This window comes from Xenopus tropicalis, chromosome 1, assembly GCF_000004195.4.
Source record: "Xenopus tropicalis strain Nigerian chromosome 1, UCB_Xtro_10.0, whole genome shotgun sequence".
Taxonomy (NCBI): domain Eukaryota; kingdom Metazoa; phylum Chordata; class Amphibia; order Anura; family Pipidae; genus Xenopus; species Xenopus tropicalis.
Window position 1 is genome coordinate 66,326,010 of NC_030677.2, and position 19,804 is coordinate 66,345,813.

The 19,804-nt window shown below is 40.7% G+C and overlaps 2 protein-coding genes across 9 annotated transcripts in view; one reads left to right on the forward strand and one right to left on the reverse strand.

Moving 5' to 3' along the window:
* LOC101734304 (transmembrane protein KIAA1109-like) overlaps window positions 1-19,804 on the reverse strand; it is a 126,344-nt gene that overhangs the window by 92,176 nt on the left and 14,364 nt on the right. The gene's annotated exons all lie outside the window — the stretch shown is intronic.
* On the forward strand, window positions 11,299-18,355 carry LOC108648246 (protein kinase C delta type-like). The gene is made up of 9 exons (XM_018096170.2): window positions 11,299-11,596; window positions 12,128-12,237; window positions 14,002-14,169; window positions 14,396-14,487; window positions 15,067-15,129; window positions 15,834-15,972; window positions 16,267-16,458; window positions 17,478-17,606; window positions 18,239-18,355. Exons 1-9 carry the CDS (start codon window positions 11,494-11,496, stop codon window positions 18,353-18,355), a joined length of 1,113 nt encoding a protein of 370 aa, XP_017951659.2. The 5' UTR covers window positions 11,299-11,493.

A 19,804-nucleotide genomic window follows, 5' to 3' on the forward strand; every position in this document is an offset into this window, starting at 1 on the left:
CAAATTGTAGCGCTCATTACAGAAAAACTCAACCACTTTTTATTCAGTCTTATGGGATTTTTAGAACCATCTAGTAAGTTTTTTCTGTCATGAGCTCTAATTTCACGTTTTGATAAATCTTTAACTTAACGTGTTCATTAAGGTTTTCAATTATATCTTCATGAACATCTAACAAATGGTTTGGATAAGCTTTGTTGATTATCGCTAAGCAAGATGTTAACACCATTCAGGAGTTCCATATTTGGCACAAAGCAGAGGGGGGCTAAAGTTCTTCCATATAAAGAGTAGAAACTCCCCAGATATCAAAATCCAAGAAATGACCGATAATTTTTGTTACCCCTGAAATGTAACAAAAAAGAGAGAAAAAATAGTAATACCTGTGATTTGAGTAACCTTTGCTGTTCCACAATCAGGTTCAACATATGGGCAGCATGTGGAAACTGTGGAGCTCAGATTCACAGCTGGAGCTTGAGCAGGTAAATTCTTCTTTAGCATCTGTGCAAAACTTGGCACACTTGAACGCTGAATCCAGTTCACATTATTTGCCATTTTGCCTAGTAAAATACAGATACACCTAAACTTTCAAAGCAGTTATTCTTCTCTTGGGTCATGTACTTTTATTTGAGTTAAAAGCAGTAGAAACTAGCAGTGCATGTAACTATTCCAAGCATGGAAAGGTTTGCTCAGTATGGAATGAGTTGAATTAAAAACTTGCTTCTTTCTTAATATTGTACATCTCTATGGCAGCAATTGAACATGGAAATTCTTGCATATGCTATTTACTTTATTGGCATATGCAAGCAGCGTCAGACCAGGGCATCTAAGGCCCCCCCATTGGCTTAAGAAAGCCCACAATGCAAAATAAATAAAATGAACTGAACATTTTCAAACGGAAGTTGCAGACAGTGTAGCAGTCAGTGAGGTTGCGATGGTGTTGGAGAAAGTTTAACTTGCTTGTGTAGGGTATGGAGGAGGAGAAAGCTCTCCAATTAGGAACATACCATCTAAATGGGTTATGGGATTATCACATCTAGACTGCTAGGCCTAGTCCTACCTGCACTGGCTGCTTACTCCCTCCTCCCCCACACAGGCAAATCCCATGATCTTTAACACCCCACCACCATCCACTATTTCACTGGCTGTTACCTCCAACTAGCATAGGTCCCAACTGTCCCGCTTTACGCGGGACAGTCCCGGTTTTTGCCTGCTGTCCCGGATACTTATCAAAATGTCCTGCGGTGCCTTTAAGAGTCCTGCTCGTCTGCAGGTTTTCTCGGCTCATTCCGTCACCGCTATCTTCGGATCTTCACGGCTTCTTCCGCGCGTTTGTCTTCGGCTCTTTCCGGCTCCTTCAGGTGCTTCCGCATCTCGGTCCTTTTTGTAGTTGTCTGCAAGTCTCGCGAGATGTGAGTATGGCTGAGCAAGCCATTTCACTTAAAATTCAGAACGAACAGGATGGGTGCTGGTGCTGCTCAGGCTGTGGGTCACAAAAGTTACGCTGGTGCTGCTGTGCCTTTATCTACTACTGTACAAGCTCTACTTACTGCTCCTTGTTTAAAAAAAATAAGCTTGGTGAGTCCCTGACTAACAAAGGTGTTTATTAATAATTAATATTAATTATTTATTAAGAATTAATAAACACCTTTGTTACAGTCAGGGACTCACCAAGCATATTTTTTTTTTAAAAAGGAGCAGTAAGTAGAGTACAGCTGTTTTATTTTGATATTTATATGATATCCCGTGCACAGGGGAGGCTGCAGAGCAGCAGATTTTGGAGTGTGGTGCTGTCGTGTGGACTGTTATATATATATATGAGTATATAGTCCACAGGGAATCGGCACTCACCGGGTGCTATCCAGTATATACATATATATATACTGACTAGCTGTAGATCTGAAGAGCCCAATAGCCTTGGATATTATGCTTGTTCAGAAATCATCCAAGCCCCTTTTTAAGGCATCAGTGGCAGGACGTCTGCTTGCAATGGGTATCATAGTAACATAGTAACATAGTAAGTTGGGTTGAAAAAAGACATACGTCCATCAAGTTCAACCATAATGCCTATACCTAACCTGCCTAACTACAAGTTGATCCAGAGGAAGGCAAAAAACCCCATCTGAAGCCTCTCTAATTTGCCTCAGAGGGGAAAAAATTCCTTCCTGACTCCAAGATGGCAATCGGACCAGTCCCTGTATCAACTTGTACTAAGAGCTATCTCCCATAACCGTGTATTCCCTCACTTGCTAAGAATCCATCCAGCCCCTTCTTAAAGCTATATAATGTATCAGCCAGTACGACTGATTCGGGGAGGGAATTCCACAACTTCACAGCTCTCACTGTAAAAAATCCTTTCCGAATATTTAAATGGAACCTCCCTTCTTCTAAACGGAGTGGGTGCCCTCGTGTCCGTTGGAAGGACCTACTGGTAAATAAAACATTAGAGAGGTTATTATATGATCCCCTTATATATTTATACATAGTTATCATGTCACCTCTTAAGCGCCTCTTCTCCAGTGTAAACAGACCCAACTTGGCCAGTCTTTCTTCATAACCGAGACTTTCCATACCCTTTACCAGCTTAGTTGCCCTTCTCTGGACCCTCTCTAGCTCAATAATGTCCTGTTTGAGCACTGGAGACCAAAACTGAACAGCATATTCTAGATGGGGCCTTACCAGTGCTCTGTAAAGGGGAAGAATAACCCCCTCCTCCCGTGAATCTATACCCCTTTTAATACAGCTCAGAACCTTGTTTGCCCTTGCAGCTGCTGCCTGGCATTGCTTGCTACAGCCAAGTTTATTATCTACAAGGACTCCAAGGTCCTTCTCCATTATGGATTTGCCTAGTGCAGTCCCATTAAGGTTATACGGGGCTTGCATATTTTTACATCCCAGGTGCATGACCTTACATTTATCCACATTAAATCTCATCTGCCACTTAGCTGCCCAGATTGCCAGTTGGTCAAGATCCTGCTGCAGGGATGTCACATCCTGGATAGAATTGACTGGTCTGCAGAGTTTTGTGTCATCTGCAAACACTGATACATTACTCATAATACCCTCCCCTAAGTCATTTATGAACAAATTAAACAAAAGTGGACCCAGTACAGAACCCTGAGGGACCCCACTGAGAACCTTACTCCAAGTAGAGAATGTGCCATTAACAACCACCCTCTGTACCCGATCCTGTAGCCAGTTTTCTATCCATGTGCAAACGACTTCACTAAGACCAATAGACCTTAGCTTAGAAAGCAGTCGTTTGTGGGGAACGGTATCAAATGCTTTGGCAAAATCCAAATAGATTATATCTACTGCATCCCCACTGTCCAGCTTCTTACTTACCTCATCATAAAAAGCAATTAAATTGGTCTGACATGACCTGTCCTTCATAAAGCCATGCTGATTACTGCTCATAATGCCATTCTCCACTACATAATTTTGAATGTGATCCCTTAACAAGCCTTCAAATAACTTGCCCACCACGGATGTCAAACTTACAGGCCTATAATTGCCAGGCTGAGATCTTATTCCCTTTTTAAATATGGGAGTGACATTCGCCTTCTTCCAATCACTAGGTACCATACCTGATGAAAGAGAGTCTGAGAATATCAGAAACAAGGGCCACTGCAATTCTGCCCCTAGCTCTCTCAGTACCCGAGGGTGTATTCCATCTGGCCCAGGTGCCTTGTTTACATTTATCGTGTGTAACCCTTTAAGCACCATATCCTGTGCCAACCACTGTGTAGTTGGAGCTGAGGCAACAGTGAAGCTATTGGGTGAGACTTGGCCCACTGGCTCCTCTCCTGTATACACAGAAGAAAAGAACTGGTTAAGCACATCTGCCTTTTCTGTATCCGCTGTAACCATATTGTTATTATAACTCAATGGGGCCACACCCTCAACCTGCATCTTTTTACTATTAATATACTTAAAAAACTTTTTGGGGTTAGTCTTGGCCTCGGCCGCGATGCGCTCCTCATTTTCTATCTTTGCCTTCCGGATTGCTGTTTTACAACACTTGTTATAGTGTTTATATTCATTAAACGCAGCTACTGTCCCCTCTGACTTATATTTCTTAAAAGCTTTCCTTTTTTTCCCTATTAACTTCTTTACCTCAGAGTTAAGCCACATAGGGTGATTCTTAACACTTCTACTTTTTCTTATTAATGGAATGAATTGAGAACAGTAATGATTTAATATCATTTTAAATGACAACCATTTCTGCTCTGTATTTTTATCAGAAAACATAATGCCCCAATCTATGCCCTGAAGCGCTGCCCTTAAGGAGCTAAAATTTGCCTTCCTAAAATTCAGTGTCTTTGTTGCCCCCGTGTAAATTTGTTTCCTGCACCAAACATCAAATGAAATAACATTATGGTCACTATTACCCAGGGGTTCAACCACTTGCACATTTGCTATACGTTCTGGGTCATTAGAGATCACTAGATCTAGTATAGCATTGTTCCTGGTTGGCTCCTCAACAACCTGTGACATAAAGTTGTCGTGCAGCAAGTTTATAAACTTGTTCCCATTTACTGTCCTGGCAGTACTATTGCCCCAGTCAATATCAGGGTAATTAAAATCCCCCATTATTATCACTTGCCCCAAACTAGCAGCCTTTTCTATTTGCAACAGGAGCTGGGCCTCCTCCTCTTCGCTTACATTAGGGGGTCTATAGCATACCCCTACAATTAGCTTGGTAGATTCTTTACTATCTGTGAGAAGCTCAACCCATAAGGATTCAGCTCCCTCTGTTACCCCCATCACTTCCTCCTTAATATTTGCTTTTAAGTCGTGCTTAATGAACAGACACACTCCTCCTCCTTTCCTATTGCCCCTGTCCCTCCGAAACAATGTATACCCCCCAATATTAACAGCCCAGTCATGAGACTCATTCAACCAAGTTTCAGCAACACCAATCACATCATATTTTCGCTCCAACGCCAGTACCTCCAGCTCTCCCATTTTACCAGTCAGACTCCTTGCATTGGTAAACATACATTTAATACTGGTTCCGGCGTGAGAATGACGTGTAAACAACTTATGGGCCTCCCTGCCATTATCAGTATCCCGAAGCAAGTCTCCTCCCCCAATTTTCCTTACTATGCCCACTACCTCATCTATCCTGTCTACCACAGAATTTCCCGCTGCACCCTCCCCCCCCACTCCTAGTTTAAAATCTCCTCCAACCCTCTAGCCATCTTTTCCCCCAAAGCAGCTGCCCCATCATCATTGAGGTGCAGCCCATCCCTGGCAAAGAGCCTGTAGCCGATTGAGAAATCAGCCCAGTTCTGGAGAAACCCAAAGCCCTCCTCCCTGCACCAATCTCTCAGCCACGCATTAATCTCCCTGAGCTCCCGCTGCCTTCTTAATGTTGCTCGTGGCACAGGTAATATCTCTGAGAAAATTACCTTGGAAGTCCTCGCCCTCAACTTCGCACCTAGCTTTTTAAAATCGTTCTTGAGGACTTCCCCCCCTCCTCTAACTTTGTCATTGGTACCTATGTGTACCAAGACCGCCGGGTCTTCCCCAGCCCCTCCCAACAATCTGTCCACTCGTTCCACCACATGCCGAACCCTAGCACCAGGCAAGCAACACACAGTTCGGCATGTAGGGTCTTTGCGACAAATTACCCTATCCACCTTTCTAATAATTGAATCCCCTACAACTATAACCTGCCTTCCCTTCCTAGCACTACTCCCCCCACCTGTATTAGAGGTGCCGGCTCCCAGGGTGCTCTGAGAGTCAGCCTGCTCCATACACGCCAGCTCAGAGCTGCCTTCCCCAGCATCTTCACCTAACGCGGCAAATCTGTTGGTTTGTACAAGCTTTGAACCAGCCCCCCTACCCTTGTGTCCCCTACTGCCCCTCTTAACTGTTACAAATTTGTCTCCCTCATTAACCTCCACTGTCCCTTCTCCCCCCCCCCACTACACCGGCCCCTGCCAGTGGTTGCTCAGTGAGCCTCCTGTTCTCCCCCATGTTTGCAGCTGCCCTCAGTGCTGCCAGTTCCCCCCTTAGATTCTGCACCTCAGATTCCAAGAGGAAAACCCACCTGCATCTCTCACAAGTAAATGCTGCATGGAACTGCTGCTCCAGGACCACATACATGCGACAAGATGCACACTGAGTAACACCAGCAATCATACTGCAACTCATATTGCAACTGGGTACTTACAGTCTCCCGAGTGCAATCCCTTGTATAGTGCCTTTTAAGTTTCAAACGCCTTTTTTGTTTTAAACGCCTGCTATACACTTAAATTTACATGCAACACTTTAGATTACATGCAAAACTCGCTGTGCAGTCAGAAACTTATTGAGGTTCAAACCAAACAGCCAAATGTCTGTTGAGAATTTACCAGATTTACTCCACCCCCTTAATTAGTATGCTCAATCAGCCAGGTAGCACTTACAAGTCACACAGCAGTTAGTTAATTGCACTTACTTTCTCCTTTCAACCAGCACTCCCAGCATGCACAGTAAACCCCAAACACCTTTTTTGTTTTAAACGCCTGCTATACACTTAAATTTACATGCAACACTTTAGATTACATGCAAAACTCGCTAGCAGCTCCCAAACTCGCTGTGCAGTCAGAAACTTATTGAGGTTCAAACCAAACAGCCAAATGTCTGTTGAGAATTTACCAGATTTACTCCACCCCCTTAATTAGTATGCTCAATCAGCCAGGTAGCACTTACAAGTCACACAGCAGTTAGTTAATTGCACTTACTTTCTCCTTTCAACCAGCACTCCCAGCATGCACAGTAAACCCCAAACGCCTTTTTTGTTTTAAACGCCTGCTATACACTTAAATTTACATGCAACACTTTAGATTACATGCAAAACTCGCTAGCAGCTCCCAAACTCGCTGTGCAGTCAGAAACTTATTGAGGTTCAAACCTCAGATAGGATGGTGCCACTGTGACAGAATGCTCTTATAAAGATACTGTAGCTAGAATCTCAGTTGTAGAGAAGGCAGGATTAAAGTGGAACAGAAGAGGAAGAGAGGGAATAGAGCTTTGCAGAGAACGGGCAATTTATAGATAAGTGCGGGAAGCTGGGTGATATATACAAACTGATAGAAATATGAAAATAGTCTCGCAATAAGAGTAGTCTGAGACTTTGGCCTTGTTGTCATGTCTCCTTTTTGCCCATGTGGCATTTCAGCCAACAACACCGAGTCTAGGAGCCTCGTCAAAGTGGTCCCAATTAGGCCCCGCAGTTGATAAGACCTACCCTGGAGATCCATATAGTAAAAACAACCCTAGTTTATAACGCTTTCTACTAATATTAGAATAAGGAGTTTCCTCCTGCGGGCAACTTTGTGCAACTTCGGAAACCTAAATGGTGCAAAGGCTTTCTACTTGTGACTTCTGTTGTTGCCGGTGGAAAGCCTTTTTGGAGCGGTTACTCGCCCGAGATAGTGAGATCTATTGTGGGCAAGTAACTCACTCTGTGGGTTCTTACCTTTAAGGTTTGGCCTTTTTCAATAAAATGGCCAGTATATACCAGTTTGGTGAAACTGAAAGCACATTCATATTACAACCTGTCTTCAGAAATCATGAATTCCTCATGCTTTTCTATGTGAATATTTCAACATTTCTTTTCATCCGAACACAGCACCCTTCCCCCTGCCCGAAGGCATTCCCTACTCACTTGCATATAAATCCTCACTCGCTTTTCTACGTGAGAGCTGGCTGGAAGTTGGGATTTATATGCAACAATAAGGGAAGCAGTCCCTACGGTGCAGGCCCCCTCGTGTGACAGTGGGGTCTGCTTCCTCTATAGTTACGCCCTGGCTCAATCTCAGTAGTAACGCTTAGAATGATGTAGACAGTGATGTTCCAAGTCTATCCATAATTGGTCTATTTACATTTGTTTTAAAAAAAAATCTGATACAAAATGTAAAATACAGGTAGTGTGCTTAGCTAAGTCCAAAACCTAGATTCATATTAAAGGAGAAGGAAAGATGAAAACTATGTTGTATCAGAAAGGTATATGTAAATACATCCATAAACACTTACAGAACTGCTACTCTGAGCACTCTGTAAAAAGAAAAACCACATTTATTTCCTATTATTTTGTATACATGACCTTCTGTGTCAGACTTCCGTCTCTCAGAAAAATTCTTCAGGGCACGGCCCAAGTGTGTAATCTTAGCTTAAAGCTGTTCCAGGAGCAGTGTGCAGGCAGGGAAGTGAAGTCAGACCAAACTAAAATGGCAGTTGCTATCTTTAACAAACAGAGGGGGCTTCTAGGGCTATTTACTTAGGTATGGTAATGCTTTCTGCAGAATAAATATAGCGTTCTAGGAGGCACTAATATGGCAAATCCATTAGCTGTAAAATGCCTTTCCTTCTTCTTTTAGAACAGATTTTATTATTTATATTCTTTATCGTTCCATTTAGGTGTAGAGGAACTTTCTAAACTCACAAACACTGAAAATGGTATATATAAGCGTAATTCAATCGCAAACTGAAACACAGGCGGATAATTCAGTATACATATACATATCTATACATATAGCCATAGATATAATAATAATAAACTAACTCTCACCTGGGCACTCACCAAACACTCCAGATGGGATTTTTTTAACAATACAGTTTTATTGAAGTATTTGTGATAGTACATGGCAATGCAAATCCTATGCAGCAGCATTGTATAACATTACAGTATGATAGCAAGTAGTACAGCTTGGCACTGTTCACTATAATCACTATATAAATAATCAATATATATATATATATATATATATATATATATATATATATATATATACAGTTGCACGTCTAGCAATGGAACATGTTATAATAACTAAAAAAGAAAAGAAATTCTAAACAAAGGATGTATGCATTTACTCTGAGATATTGAATAAAGTTTCCCAATACCAGCTGTGTTGTTAGCGTCTTTATTTGAGGGGGTCAGGGCTAGGGTTGCCATCATTCCTGGCTCCTTACTTTGGGCGGGGCAATGATATCACCCGGGGCAGGCTGGTGACATTATGGAGTGGGGCTATGGCATCTCAGGGAGTCCTGCCTGATTTTCCTAATTTGGAAAACTGGGTACCCTTATCAAGGGGGAGGGCCCTTTCTGGTAGCGAGGCACATTGGGGTTGGACATGGGTTTAGGTAGCACTGTCGCACACCTGGCAATTGTGGTAGCGGCTATGGTATCACAAAAATAGTTAACTTTTTTAATTTTCAGACCTTGAAAAAGTGAGTATATCTGTTTATTAATTGGAGTGCCAATTTCAGAGTTGTAAGACAAATATTCACCTCGTATATTGGCCTTAAGGGCATCCCACACTATCGGAGATGTCAAGGTGGTATCGTTTAAAGTGAGAAACTCTTGAATGCTATTAGCTTTGGGTTTCCTCAAGTTCGGTGTGGTTCACCCAATACTAGCTGGGTTAAGGTAAAGTAAACTGGGGTATAGTTTTAGGAAAGTTCTCGTTAAGGAACATGGTAAGTATTGATTTTTATTCTGAGAAAAGTGTGAACTTGAAGCCTCTGTCCCACCCTGAAAAAAAGAGTGTAAAAATATAAAAGTTTTGCAAAGTTAAACAGACTAACATATCTGTTTTTGGGCTTGTAAGCACACAATGTTACAATATTATTGTGTTGTACATGAACATACAGATGGAAAATAGAACATTGTGTTGTGAGCAGGCCCAGTATAAACCTCTGTTCTATGACAGCTTGAGATATGTGAAGACATATGTTGCAAAAATGATGCAGCATTTACATATCTGTAAGGGTATTGTTATAACACTTCCACATGCTGGGAGTGCAATTTAGTCCGGTACCTAGGGTGGCACTGGATCTAAATACATCCCTGGATAAAAAAGGTAGACTTTAGTGATGCATGGGTCCTTCCTAATCCGACCGGCCTTGCTGCGCACTGATTATATATCTGCTATCAGTGGGGGCAGATCACTAGTGGGCCTGGGATTTCACGGATTGGTAGGGACTGACCTGCCACCCACTTGTGACATGCCTATGTATGTATGTATGTATGTATAACTTTATTTATAAAACACCACAAAAGGTATGCAGCGCTGTACAATCTTACAAAATACAAAATTACACACAGGGAGGACAAGTGATATAATAAATAAATATATATAAATGCACAGGTAATAAGTGCAGTGTGGTATGAGACACAGTCGGAAGGAGGTCCCTGCCCCATAGAGCTTACAATCTAAGTGGGCCTATGGGGACAAATTTCTGGCCCAGACCTGCAGGTCCCATGGGTTTCAGGCCGACTAATGCAGTACTATCATAACCATGAACACTACACAGTCATCCTTTTAATTGTGTTTTATTTTGTACTGTCCAAATCTACCTTCCCAGTGTCTTTACATAGGGTCCCCATCCACTATGTGCATGTCCCATAATTCCCTTGCTCATATACAGCTTGTGGCATATGCAGCTATACTGCGTGCTCCCCTGCCATTTGCCTCAAAGACAACTCTGATGTCACAAAAACACACATTTATTAATCCCTGTAAAACTAGAAAAGAGTCTCAGTGATGATGTCCCTGGGCCCTGACAGAGGGATGGCCTGAGTTCCTAAAGCCCACCCAGAAAATTGACTATATTAGGAACCATAAACGAAAGAAGACTGCTTTATTCACACGCCAGGACCATCCTCAGAAATCAGTTAAAATCCATCTTTATTTGCTCATTTAAAACGGCAAGAGCCTAACACGTTTTGTGCACAAATGCACTTAATCATTGACTACATATACATATATATATCAGGAACCAAGCTTGGATAGAAGGAGTAATGGGGCAGCTCTATAATGTTTCTCCTAGTTTGCTCTGTTTTGCTGCTAATGCAGTTAATGCAGAGAAGGATTATAACAGGATTGTGCACAGGACATTTTTTTTGCAATTGTCCTGAAGCAAATATTGAATTTAAAAGCAGGTGCTACTTAAAAAAAGTGTCCATTAAAATGTAATTTTTATATGAGCAAATATACAACATTTTTTGTATTTTTACACATATATTTGTCTTGTTATTGGGTATATTGTATGACGGTTTCATGACAAATGACCTGATTCAGCAATGCTAATGCTAAGATTTCTATGTTGCAGAATACAGTGCATCAGAAAAAAAACTATTTTGCATTTCTTGCATAGGAAAGTTTTAGATCCTTAAATTCAAAACCATATCACATAATTTATATCTACTACTGATTTTGGTCTGGGCTGCTGTGATGTCATGGCAGCCTTGTTATACACACAGAAAGCTGTGACTGGCAAAGTGACAGTTGGGCCCTACCAATACTGGTCATTTCAGAGCGGTTGAGCTTCTTATGAGAGACTCAGTGCTTTTCTTTGCTCGTGCGATTTTAGAGAGATTTTGGAGCGATTTGCCTTTTCGGAGAGTTCGAGAGCGCTTTTTTGGGGTCCCCCAACAAAAGCATTTTTTTCTGCAGGTATTCCAGGTGGAGGAAAGTGCTTTTAAGCATATTCTCCACCCCAAACATGGAGTCTGTCTCCAAGAAGAGAAGAAGACAACAAGAGACAACTACAGAAGAAGAGATGAAGAGGAAGAAGATGAAACTTCTGGACAGCCAGGAAAGAACCGGTACTCAGCCAGAAAGCAAATGTTTATTATTATTTAGATTTAACTATTTAGGTTTCATAACACAAGACCAGTACGGAGTACATTAAGTTACCGGTTTGACCTTATTTACTAGTTTTCTTGTTTGTATAGTACTGAATATACATAATTTAATAAATTGCTGATCTGCTTTGACCTATATAACCAAATAGTACTGACTATTTGCTAAAAAGTGTGACCAATGCTGAAAGTGGGAAAGGATGCCACTCTACTTCTTTATTTCTACACCAGCACTAAACTTATTTCAGTATCAGCTGTCATAAATTTCTGTGACCTCACTGTAACATAAATTTCAGGCAGGTAAGGAAAAAAAATTATGAAATTGGTTTAGCAAACAAGCCATAAGAGCATCTTCAAACAATAAACTGTTGAAGTAAGAGTGTAGAAAAACTGGCCAAGTAATCCAACCATAGAACGAAACTTTACATTTCAGTTGCTTGTGGTACTAGTGGTTATTTGCTGAATGTGCTGTTAATAAGATTCCTTTTCTCCCAGAAGAAAGAAGAAGCCAGGAGAGACAGCCCATTCAAGCTGAGCGTCTACCGGAACACATTATTACCAACTATGAGTTCCACTCGATTCTTGGCCGAGGCACATTTGGCAAGGTGAGTGATGTGCTCAATAGAAAGGGACCTGTATATTATCTGCAATAAAACAGAGAAGTTGGAAGTATGACATGGAATTGGGGCTTGTGGATGTTAACTTGTAGTTTAATAACAACTGAACAATTTTATGTACAGACACAATAATTCTACTAATCTAATATGGGGGGCAGGGCTAGGTATGGAACTATGGGTAGGTGACATAGGACATTGCCTAAAGGGTAAGTTTTTTTTTTTTTTCAATAAAAGTAAGGTAAACACAGTTTTAAACAATAAGGGGTATATTTATCACGCTGTTTAAAAAGTGAAGTGAAGCATTACTGGTGATGTTGCTCAGGGCAACCAATCAGCAATTAGATTTCAACAGTTAAAAAACCAAAGCAAAGCATCTAATTGGCTGCAATGAGCAACATCACCAGTAATGTTTTACTCCACTTTTTACACAGTATGATAAATATACTCCTAAGTCTATTTTGGTATGAACACGATTGAACCTTATCCGCGATCCCAGTATAAATGAAAGGAAAAGAGAGAAAAAAAAAAGGTTTATGTCTAAGTGAGTATAATTACCCTTTAGTGAGACCCAATCAGAAGCGATTATTACTAGCTACCTTACTCCACCACTAATCCTTTCGTGTACAAAAATTCTAACAACAAGAGTTGGCGCTCAATAACCACCCAGTGAGTGTATAATAATTTTAAATTTATTATGAAAAATTCTTGTGTGTTACAACATGATTACAATTCAATAGTGATATAACAAAATTACAATTCATTAGTGATACAGATAAATACTAATTAATGCATACCCACTATATAAAAAGTATCAATTAAAAATAATGGCACAAATGGACAATAAATTAATTCACCCACACTCTGAACCAATATCTATTAGATTCCAGGTACAGGATAAAATACCTAAACATAAGTTTATTGATTGTAAGGGAGACCACACTAAAAACCTAAGAGCAAGTCACCTTAGGAAACCTATTCTAAAAATCCCATAGAGAAGGAAGAGAAACCACAATTAATACACATAAAAAACACTGAGGTCAAATTACCTATCCCACATATCTAATACAAAAGGTATAGAGAATTTAGGTTAAAAACAAAGAAGAGGATAAACCATTTATCAGACCCCAATTAGCAGCAGATAAAAGATCGATTCCCCACTCAAAGAATACTCAGCCTAGGCAGAAGAAACTTGCAGGTTAGTCTAAAAATAAGGTAACGGGGAAAGTAAGCCTGTATTGATGCACAATATACACCCTATACCTAAATGTTCAGTAAATCTTACAATACTGTGCGGGCAAAAAGTGGGAGAGCTAGCCTAGGGAGAGCTGAATACAATCCCAAGACTTTAATTAAAAAAGCACATGTCCCGGCCGGGAACTTACTTCTGATAAAGAGAGGTACTTACGCCGGCGGTAACGGCTAGTGTGCCGCTCGCCTCCTTCCAGTGACGTCACCAATAGGCGCCGATTCAGTCACTACGGGTCCTCTCTAGGTACTAGTCGACGCGTTTCGCGCTCCCTCATGGACTATCTTGTGTGGCTTTGCACCTTGTGCATAAGGCCCATTAAAAGCCCACAGCAGCTTCAAGGTGCAACTAAAGCAAATTTAATAACCATCCACTCCAGTGCTGCTTCTTGTGGTGCCATGATGTCCATTCTTCATTATTCTGTGCCCACTATTTATCAACTTGCATGCATGTTAAAGTGCACAGAACCTTTAAATAATTAGCCCTTATTCTTTTTGACTTTTCAGGTGTTTTTGGCTTCCATCCCCACAAAGAAAGAACGCGTGGCTGTAAAAGTCATCAGGAAGACACCCAAGGACGAGGAGAAGAAAACGATAGAGAAGGAGGCCAGAATCCTGAAGGTTGCTTGCGGCAGTCCATTCTTGTGCCGTGGCCTTGCAGCCTTTCAGACCAAAGTAAGTTACTTCCAATGCTGCCATACCGTTTGGTTTACTAGTTGCCTATCCCCAAAGCTCAGCTAAATGCCATGATATGAGCAACAAAAGCCATGTAAGAGTATTACACAACATACTTGTTCTTTCTGTATCTAGTTTTGCTGAGGGACATGCCTGTATTACATGCAATAGTTTGGGGTTTCTTGTTCCTGTGTTTCACTCTCTTCCCTTTTGTCTCTGCACTCAGCAATATGCCTTTCTGGTCATGGAGTATGCAGGCGGAGGCAGCCTCAGCAATCTGCTGGGCATCAAGCACCATCTGAAAAAAAGACATGTCATGTAAGTAGCTCTGTACTTGTGACATCATTGAAAAGAATTGACATTACTGGTATAAACCAATGTGAAAGTGAAAGGCATCAGATAAATGGATTAAGGTATACAGAATGTAAGCCTTATAGGGTTGCACCAAATATGTATTTTTGTCTGTGGTAAATTGGCTTTGGCTGTGGAAAATTAAAGGGCAATATAAGTGGCACATGCATGAGAATATATTATGTTTCAATGGACTTACTGATTGTGGTTGTGAAATATTTATATGACTCTGGGCCTCATTTACAAAGGGCAGGATAGGGTGCAAAGTAACAGGCGCAAACTGCCATGTTTTTTCACATTTGCATTCTGCCCTGCATTTTGTACCACAGACACGGGTATTTCAGCTCTATAATGGAACTCTGATCTGTGACCCCCCCCCTAAATAATTTACTGATGGCATCCCTGTATTGATGAGCGCCAAGCTGGGAGAGGCATATGGGCACCCACAATTTTCATTTTGTAGTGTAAAATTAACATTTTGGAAAAAGGAAACTATTAAGAATTCAGCACAGCTATTAATATCTGTTTGTTCTTTTTTTTCCTCAGCTTTTACTCTGCAGAACTAATTTGTGGTGTTCAGTATCTCCATTCTCTAGGTATCATCCATCGGTAAGTAGAAAGTTTTTTATTCTGCATATTTAATATATTATTCAGTTAATACTTAAGGTAATAATGCAGAAATGTCTGTAGCATTCTGACAATTTCTGGCTAAAATCCACCCCATTCAGTGAGAGTGCAGTGAGAGGTAGATAACATTTATGGTAGCAACTAGACACACATGGTGATCTGAGGGCATACCTCGCACATGCATAACTCAAATACAGAATATCGCAATAAAAATCAGTACCACAGAGGCTTGGCTGAGAATTGATTAACTCAACCTGCTAGTTAAAGGGTACCTATACAGGACAAATTGTTTCCCCCACCAGAAGTGAGGTTAATAGACACCAAGCTCTAGAGGAATGGTTGGCTGGGAAGGAAAAAGCACAATTAGTATATGGAGTGAGGTGGGGGTACTGAGCAATTAGGTTAGGAAATGGGAATCAGTTGGTATTAAGCAAGGAAAGCGGTGCTTAAGTGGTACAGTTATGGACTGGAAGAACACTAAAAGGTCATGGAGGAATACTGAGTGCATGAGGTGATTTGAAGTGAGAATAAGGTAGTTAAGTTAGTTACAGCCAAATAAGAAGATGGTGCCTGAACAGTTATGGAGTGAGTAGAGGGAACTAAAGAGGATATAACACTATAATATAAGGGCTACAGTTTATCATTTACTTATAGCCACAAAATGATTTACTATCCTTCTCTTGCAGAGATCTTAAGCCAGACAACATCCTGCTTACCAGCGACGGACACATGAAAATCGCTGATTTCGGCATCGCAGCAGAAGGCGTTTTTGGCCACAAGACCATCCGTGGGAAAACTGGAACATGCTGGTACATGGCCCCAGAGGTAGGAAACTGCTCAATAAATTTAAAGCCAAACATGGGATTGGCGAAAGAGTAAATGGCCAAATGGAAAATACAAATATGCTTTAGCTTCACCATTTAAAGCCAGAATCCTGGTGCAATAAATATATCGATTATCCAACATCAAGAGAGAACAAAAAGTGAGCATTAGTTTTCTAGTGACAGTACTGAAGTGCCAGAAAATTACCAATAACTCGTTCTCCTTTCTCTTTACTGAATGAGTGAAGATGCTGTAAACTTGATTTTGGAATTTGGTAATATATTTTCTTTATATCAGCTGCTAGGTAACAAGAAGTACAACGCGGCAGTAGACTGGTGGTCATTAGGGATAATACTTAGTGAAATGGCCACAGGAAGATCCCCATTTGATGACCACTACCACCAACAGGATGTGAGAAGTTCCATCCTCACTGAGAAGCCGGTGTTTCCTGAGGGGATGAGCACAACATTGCAAGATCTCCTGCAGAAGGTGGGTTTGAGCAGTTAATCTGTTGGCTACACAAACTGCAAGGCGTTTCTGGGTGCTGGGCTCTCAGGGGTCACTCACCACAGAAAAATTGGCAGAGACATTTTTCATAATGTTTTGGGTTCTCATTGGCCGTATCATTTGGGGTATATTTTCTAGTACAGACTTTTTAATTGAGCAGTAAATTTGTCACCCCTGTAACAGATGCCACCAAATAAATATAGATGTAAATAAGGTGGTAGCTACATATAGTAGAGTAGAGATACTATATGTGTGGTTTACTTGGGCTGTTACTGGTATCTGGTGTAAATTTCATGTCAATAGCCCCATTAGAAATATATTTAGTGGGAAAAATGTTGACATGTTCAATATTTATTGTCTCTACTGTAAATCAGCCAAAAAAAACAAAAAACATTTGACATTTTTATGGTATCGAGATATTTTGGAGATTATTGGATAATCTGGTTTTTAAAATAGATCCAATACCTGTATAACCAAAAAACAATAAAATGAAAAAAAAAAAATTACATTTTAAAACAGTCCCAAAATTTTATTTTTGTAACTATGGGTGATGTGATGCTGTGAATATTATCCTAAATGGGTGAGAAAAATAGCAATATGATGGTATATTACACAGTACCAAATTGTATTTTTAATACTTTTTGTACCCAAATAATTCTTTAAGTATCGATGAACAAATCTGTCCCATGAAATGGCGAAACATTCACAAAACACATTGAAATCAATGGGCTGTTTTGCTAAGAAAATTGCATTCAAGTCAAAAGAAGTGAGGAAAAAATCACTCCTCCCTGTATTTAAGTGCTGGTGATCCCCAAAGACTCAAAGATGAAAACATTTTAAAAACTAAACCACGCACAAGAATTTCGGCTAGTAGTTTGGGAAGTGCTATAATAACCGGGCAACTGTTCACTGTAGTTGGTGTAGTGAAGTCCTCCCTATTTTTACAACTGCTGTTGAGTAGAGTTAAATGCTATGTTAACAACTATTCTTTTGTTTCTTAGCTCCTGAAGAAAAGACCACACAAACGTCTTGGGATGAATGGAAATATAAGGGAACACCAACTGTATAGGAAAATGAATTGGGAGGACGTGGAAAGGCAAAGGATTTCACCACCAATTAGATTTGAAGCTGTAAGTTAATGGTTTCTGTTTGGACTTTATAAGTTGTTCCTCAGCACTGGTATATATTATATATTTGTATCAGACAAGTAGGCTCAGAAACTGTTACACAAATGTATGCAGCGGTAGGGCACGTTATTAAAGTACATTTATATATCAGGATGCAGCCTTAGAAAGTAGGTGTAAGAAGCAGGGTCGACATTAGGTTTGTCTAAACACATTCATAAAAAGTTTCTTTTTCTTTATTTTCCCTCCCCTGTTTCCCCAGCTTCTCCAAAACTATTACTATTATTGTTTGGAGTTCAGGCTTGCATAAATACCATCCCGTTCTCACTCTGTGGAGACCACTACCCTTTGTATCTTCCTCAGCCCTCCTTTCTTACAACGTTGCCTACTACTAGCTAACAAGCTGTGATATCGCTGCTTTGGGTGTCACGTTTTTTAGGCTACTAAAAACTAGTTTGCCATTGCCCCAAGGGCACACATATATTAGTTTTTTGGAATGTTGTACATTGCCAAACAATGGATACCACAAATAGAGCAGAATAGACTTGTGATTAATTGGTAATATTTACATGAAGTAGTTTCTGCCTGCAATTTGTTCCATATAGCAACTGAACTGACAATTTATTTTTGTTTTTCAGGATCACAATGAATTTAAAAGTGCCGACCTGCCATTCCTGAATTGCAACACCGCTTTGGATTCAGATGACTGCATTCTCGAATGCTTTACATATCTGAATCCCAGCTGGCAGGAGTGAGCCATTTTGTGCTGCTGCCATTGACACCCTACGTCAACTTGTTTAGGTGGCCATTCCTTTAACATTTCTACCCGGTACCTGTAAGTCATGCATCAAATAGACTAGCTGCTTATATATCTGCCCATGCCACCTTTTTTATTGTCCAGCTGTCCATCACAAATCTAACACCACCTACTTAAACCTGCCTTTAGCACTGCCTAGTCTCCCAAATGAATATTGACATCTGTTCCAACTGCCTGGGCCACTGTCATCTGGCCCTTACTAACACCTATTCCACTTGTGTCTACAATCTCCTCCTACCTGTTCCATCTAGCAATATCACTGCCTGTTTCATCAGACTCTACCTGCTCCCCTTGGCTCTACAATCACTGGCCTTACCACCACAGATTGCACCACCTAAGTATTTTAACAAAGTACTACCTTTGCTGCAATTTAAAAATTTGTAAATTTGTCCCTACTTCTGGCGAGGGGCCATGTCCTTGGTAAGCTTACGGGATCGGGGCAATTTTAGGTGGTTTGCATAAGAATCCATCTAAATGGGGTGGATCAGGTTCTTCACACTTTTTCCCCAAACCTAACTGCATATGGGGAGGTAGGGAAAGGGAGTCAAGTACCTAAAACGCTTCACACTTATGCAAACCTTTATCATAAAATTACCCCTTATACCGTTGAGCACAGGGTAGGGAATGGGTGGGCCAAGGACATGGCCTCTAAAGTAGAATTGGGTTTGAGACACCTTGTAAAAAGTTTTCAAATATGATCACAAACAGTACAACTATAAGTAATCCATTGTACAGGAATCAAAAGGTCCTCAAGCATTGGTTTATTTATATTTATAGATTAATAATTGATCAAAGTTCTTAGGTGCGGGTGGGTAGATGCCGGGGCAAATGGAGCAAGCAGAGATGTGGCAAGTGGTAGGTAGCAGGCCAGATGTTGAAAGCCACCATAATTATTGTTATTGTATTCCTGTGCCACACCATTTGTTGTGCTACCACCACCAATTCATCTGGCCATACCACCTCCTGCTTTATCTGGAACGGGGTCTGTTTTTACCTGAATCATACCACCCACTCCATCAATCTGCACTAAACTAAATCACCTGCTTTAGGTTCCTGCTTCATGTGGGTGTATTAACACTTGCTCTATTGTGCCTTAGCACAAATGCTGTTAATATTTACAACTACCCATTTTTACAGCTCTACCAACATCTATTACAGCTGCTTTAACACTGGCTACCTAATACTTTTGGCCAAACCAATGCCTATTTTATCTCTGTAAACCACTGCCTTAGCCATAGACAATACATCTAAACAGACACTGAAATAACATCTATTAAACAGCGAGTAAGGAGATCTGCCTCTTGGCTACAAAATTTCACCATACTACTGCCTGCTCCTTTAGACCATACCATGACATGTTCCAACTAACATGACCACTGCCTGCACG

Coding starts and splice junctions, on each gene's coding strand:
- LOC108648246 (XM_018096170.2), top strand. CDS start 11,494: ATGGAGTCTGTCTCCAAGAAGAGAAGAAGACAACAAGAGACAACTACA. Junction 12,238..14,001: donor GCCGAGGCACATTTGGCAAG/GTGAGTGATGTG, acceptor TTGACTTTTCAG/GTGTTTTTGGCTTCCATCCC. Junction 14,488..15,066: donor CTGAAAAAAAGACATGTCAT/GTAAGTAGCTCT, acceptor TTTTTTCCTCAG/CTTTTACTCTGCAGAACTAA.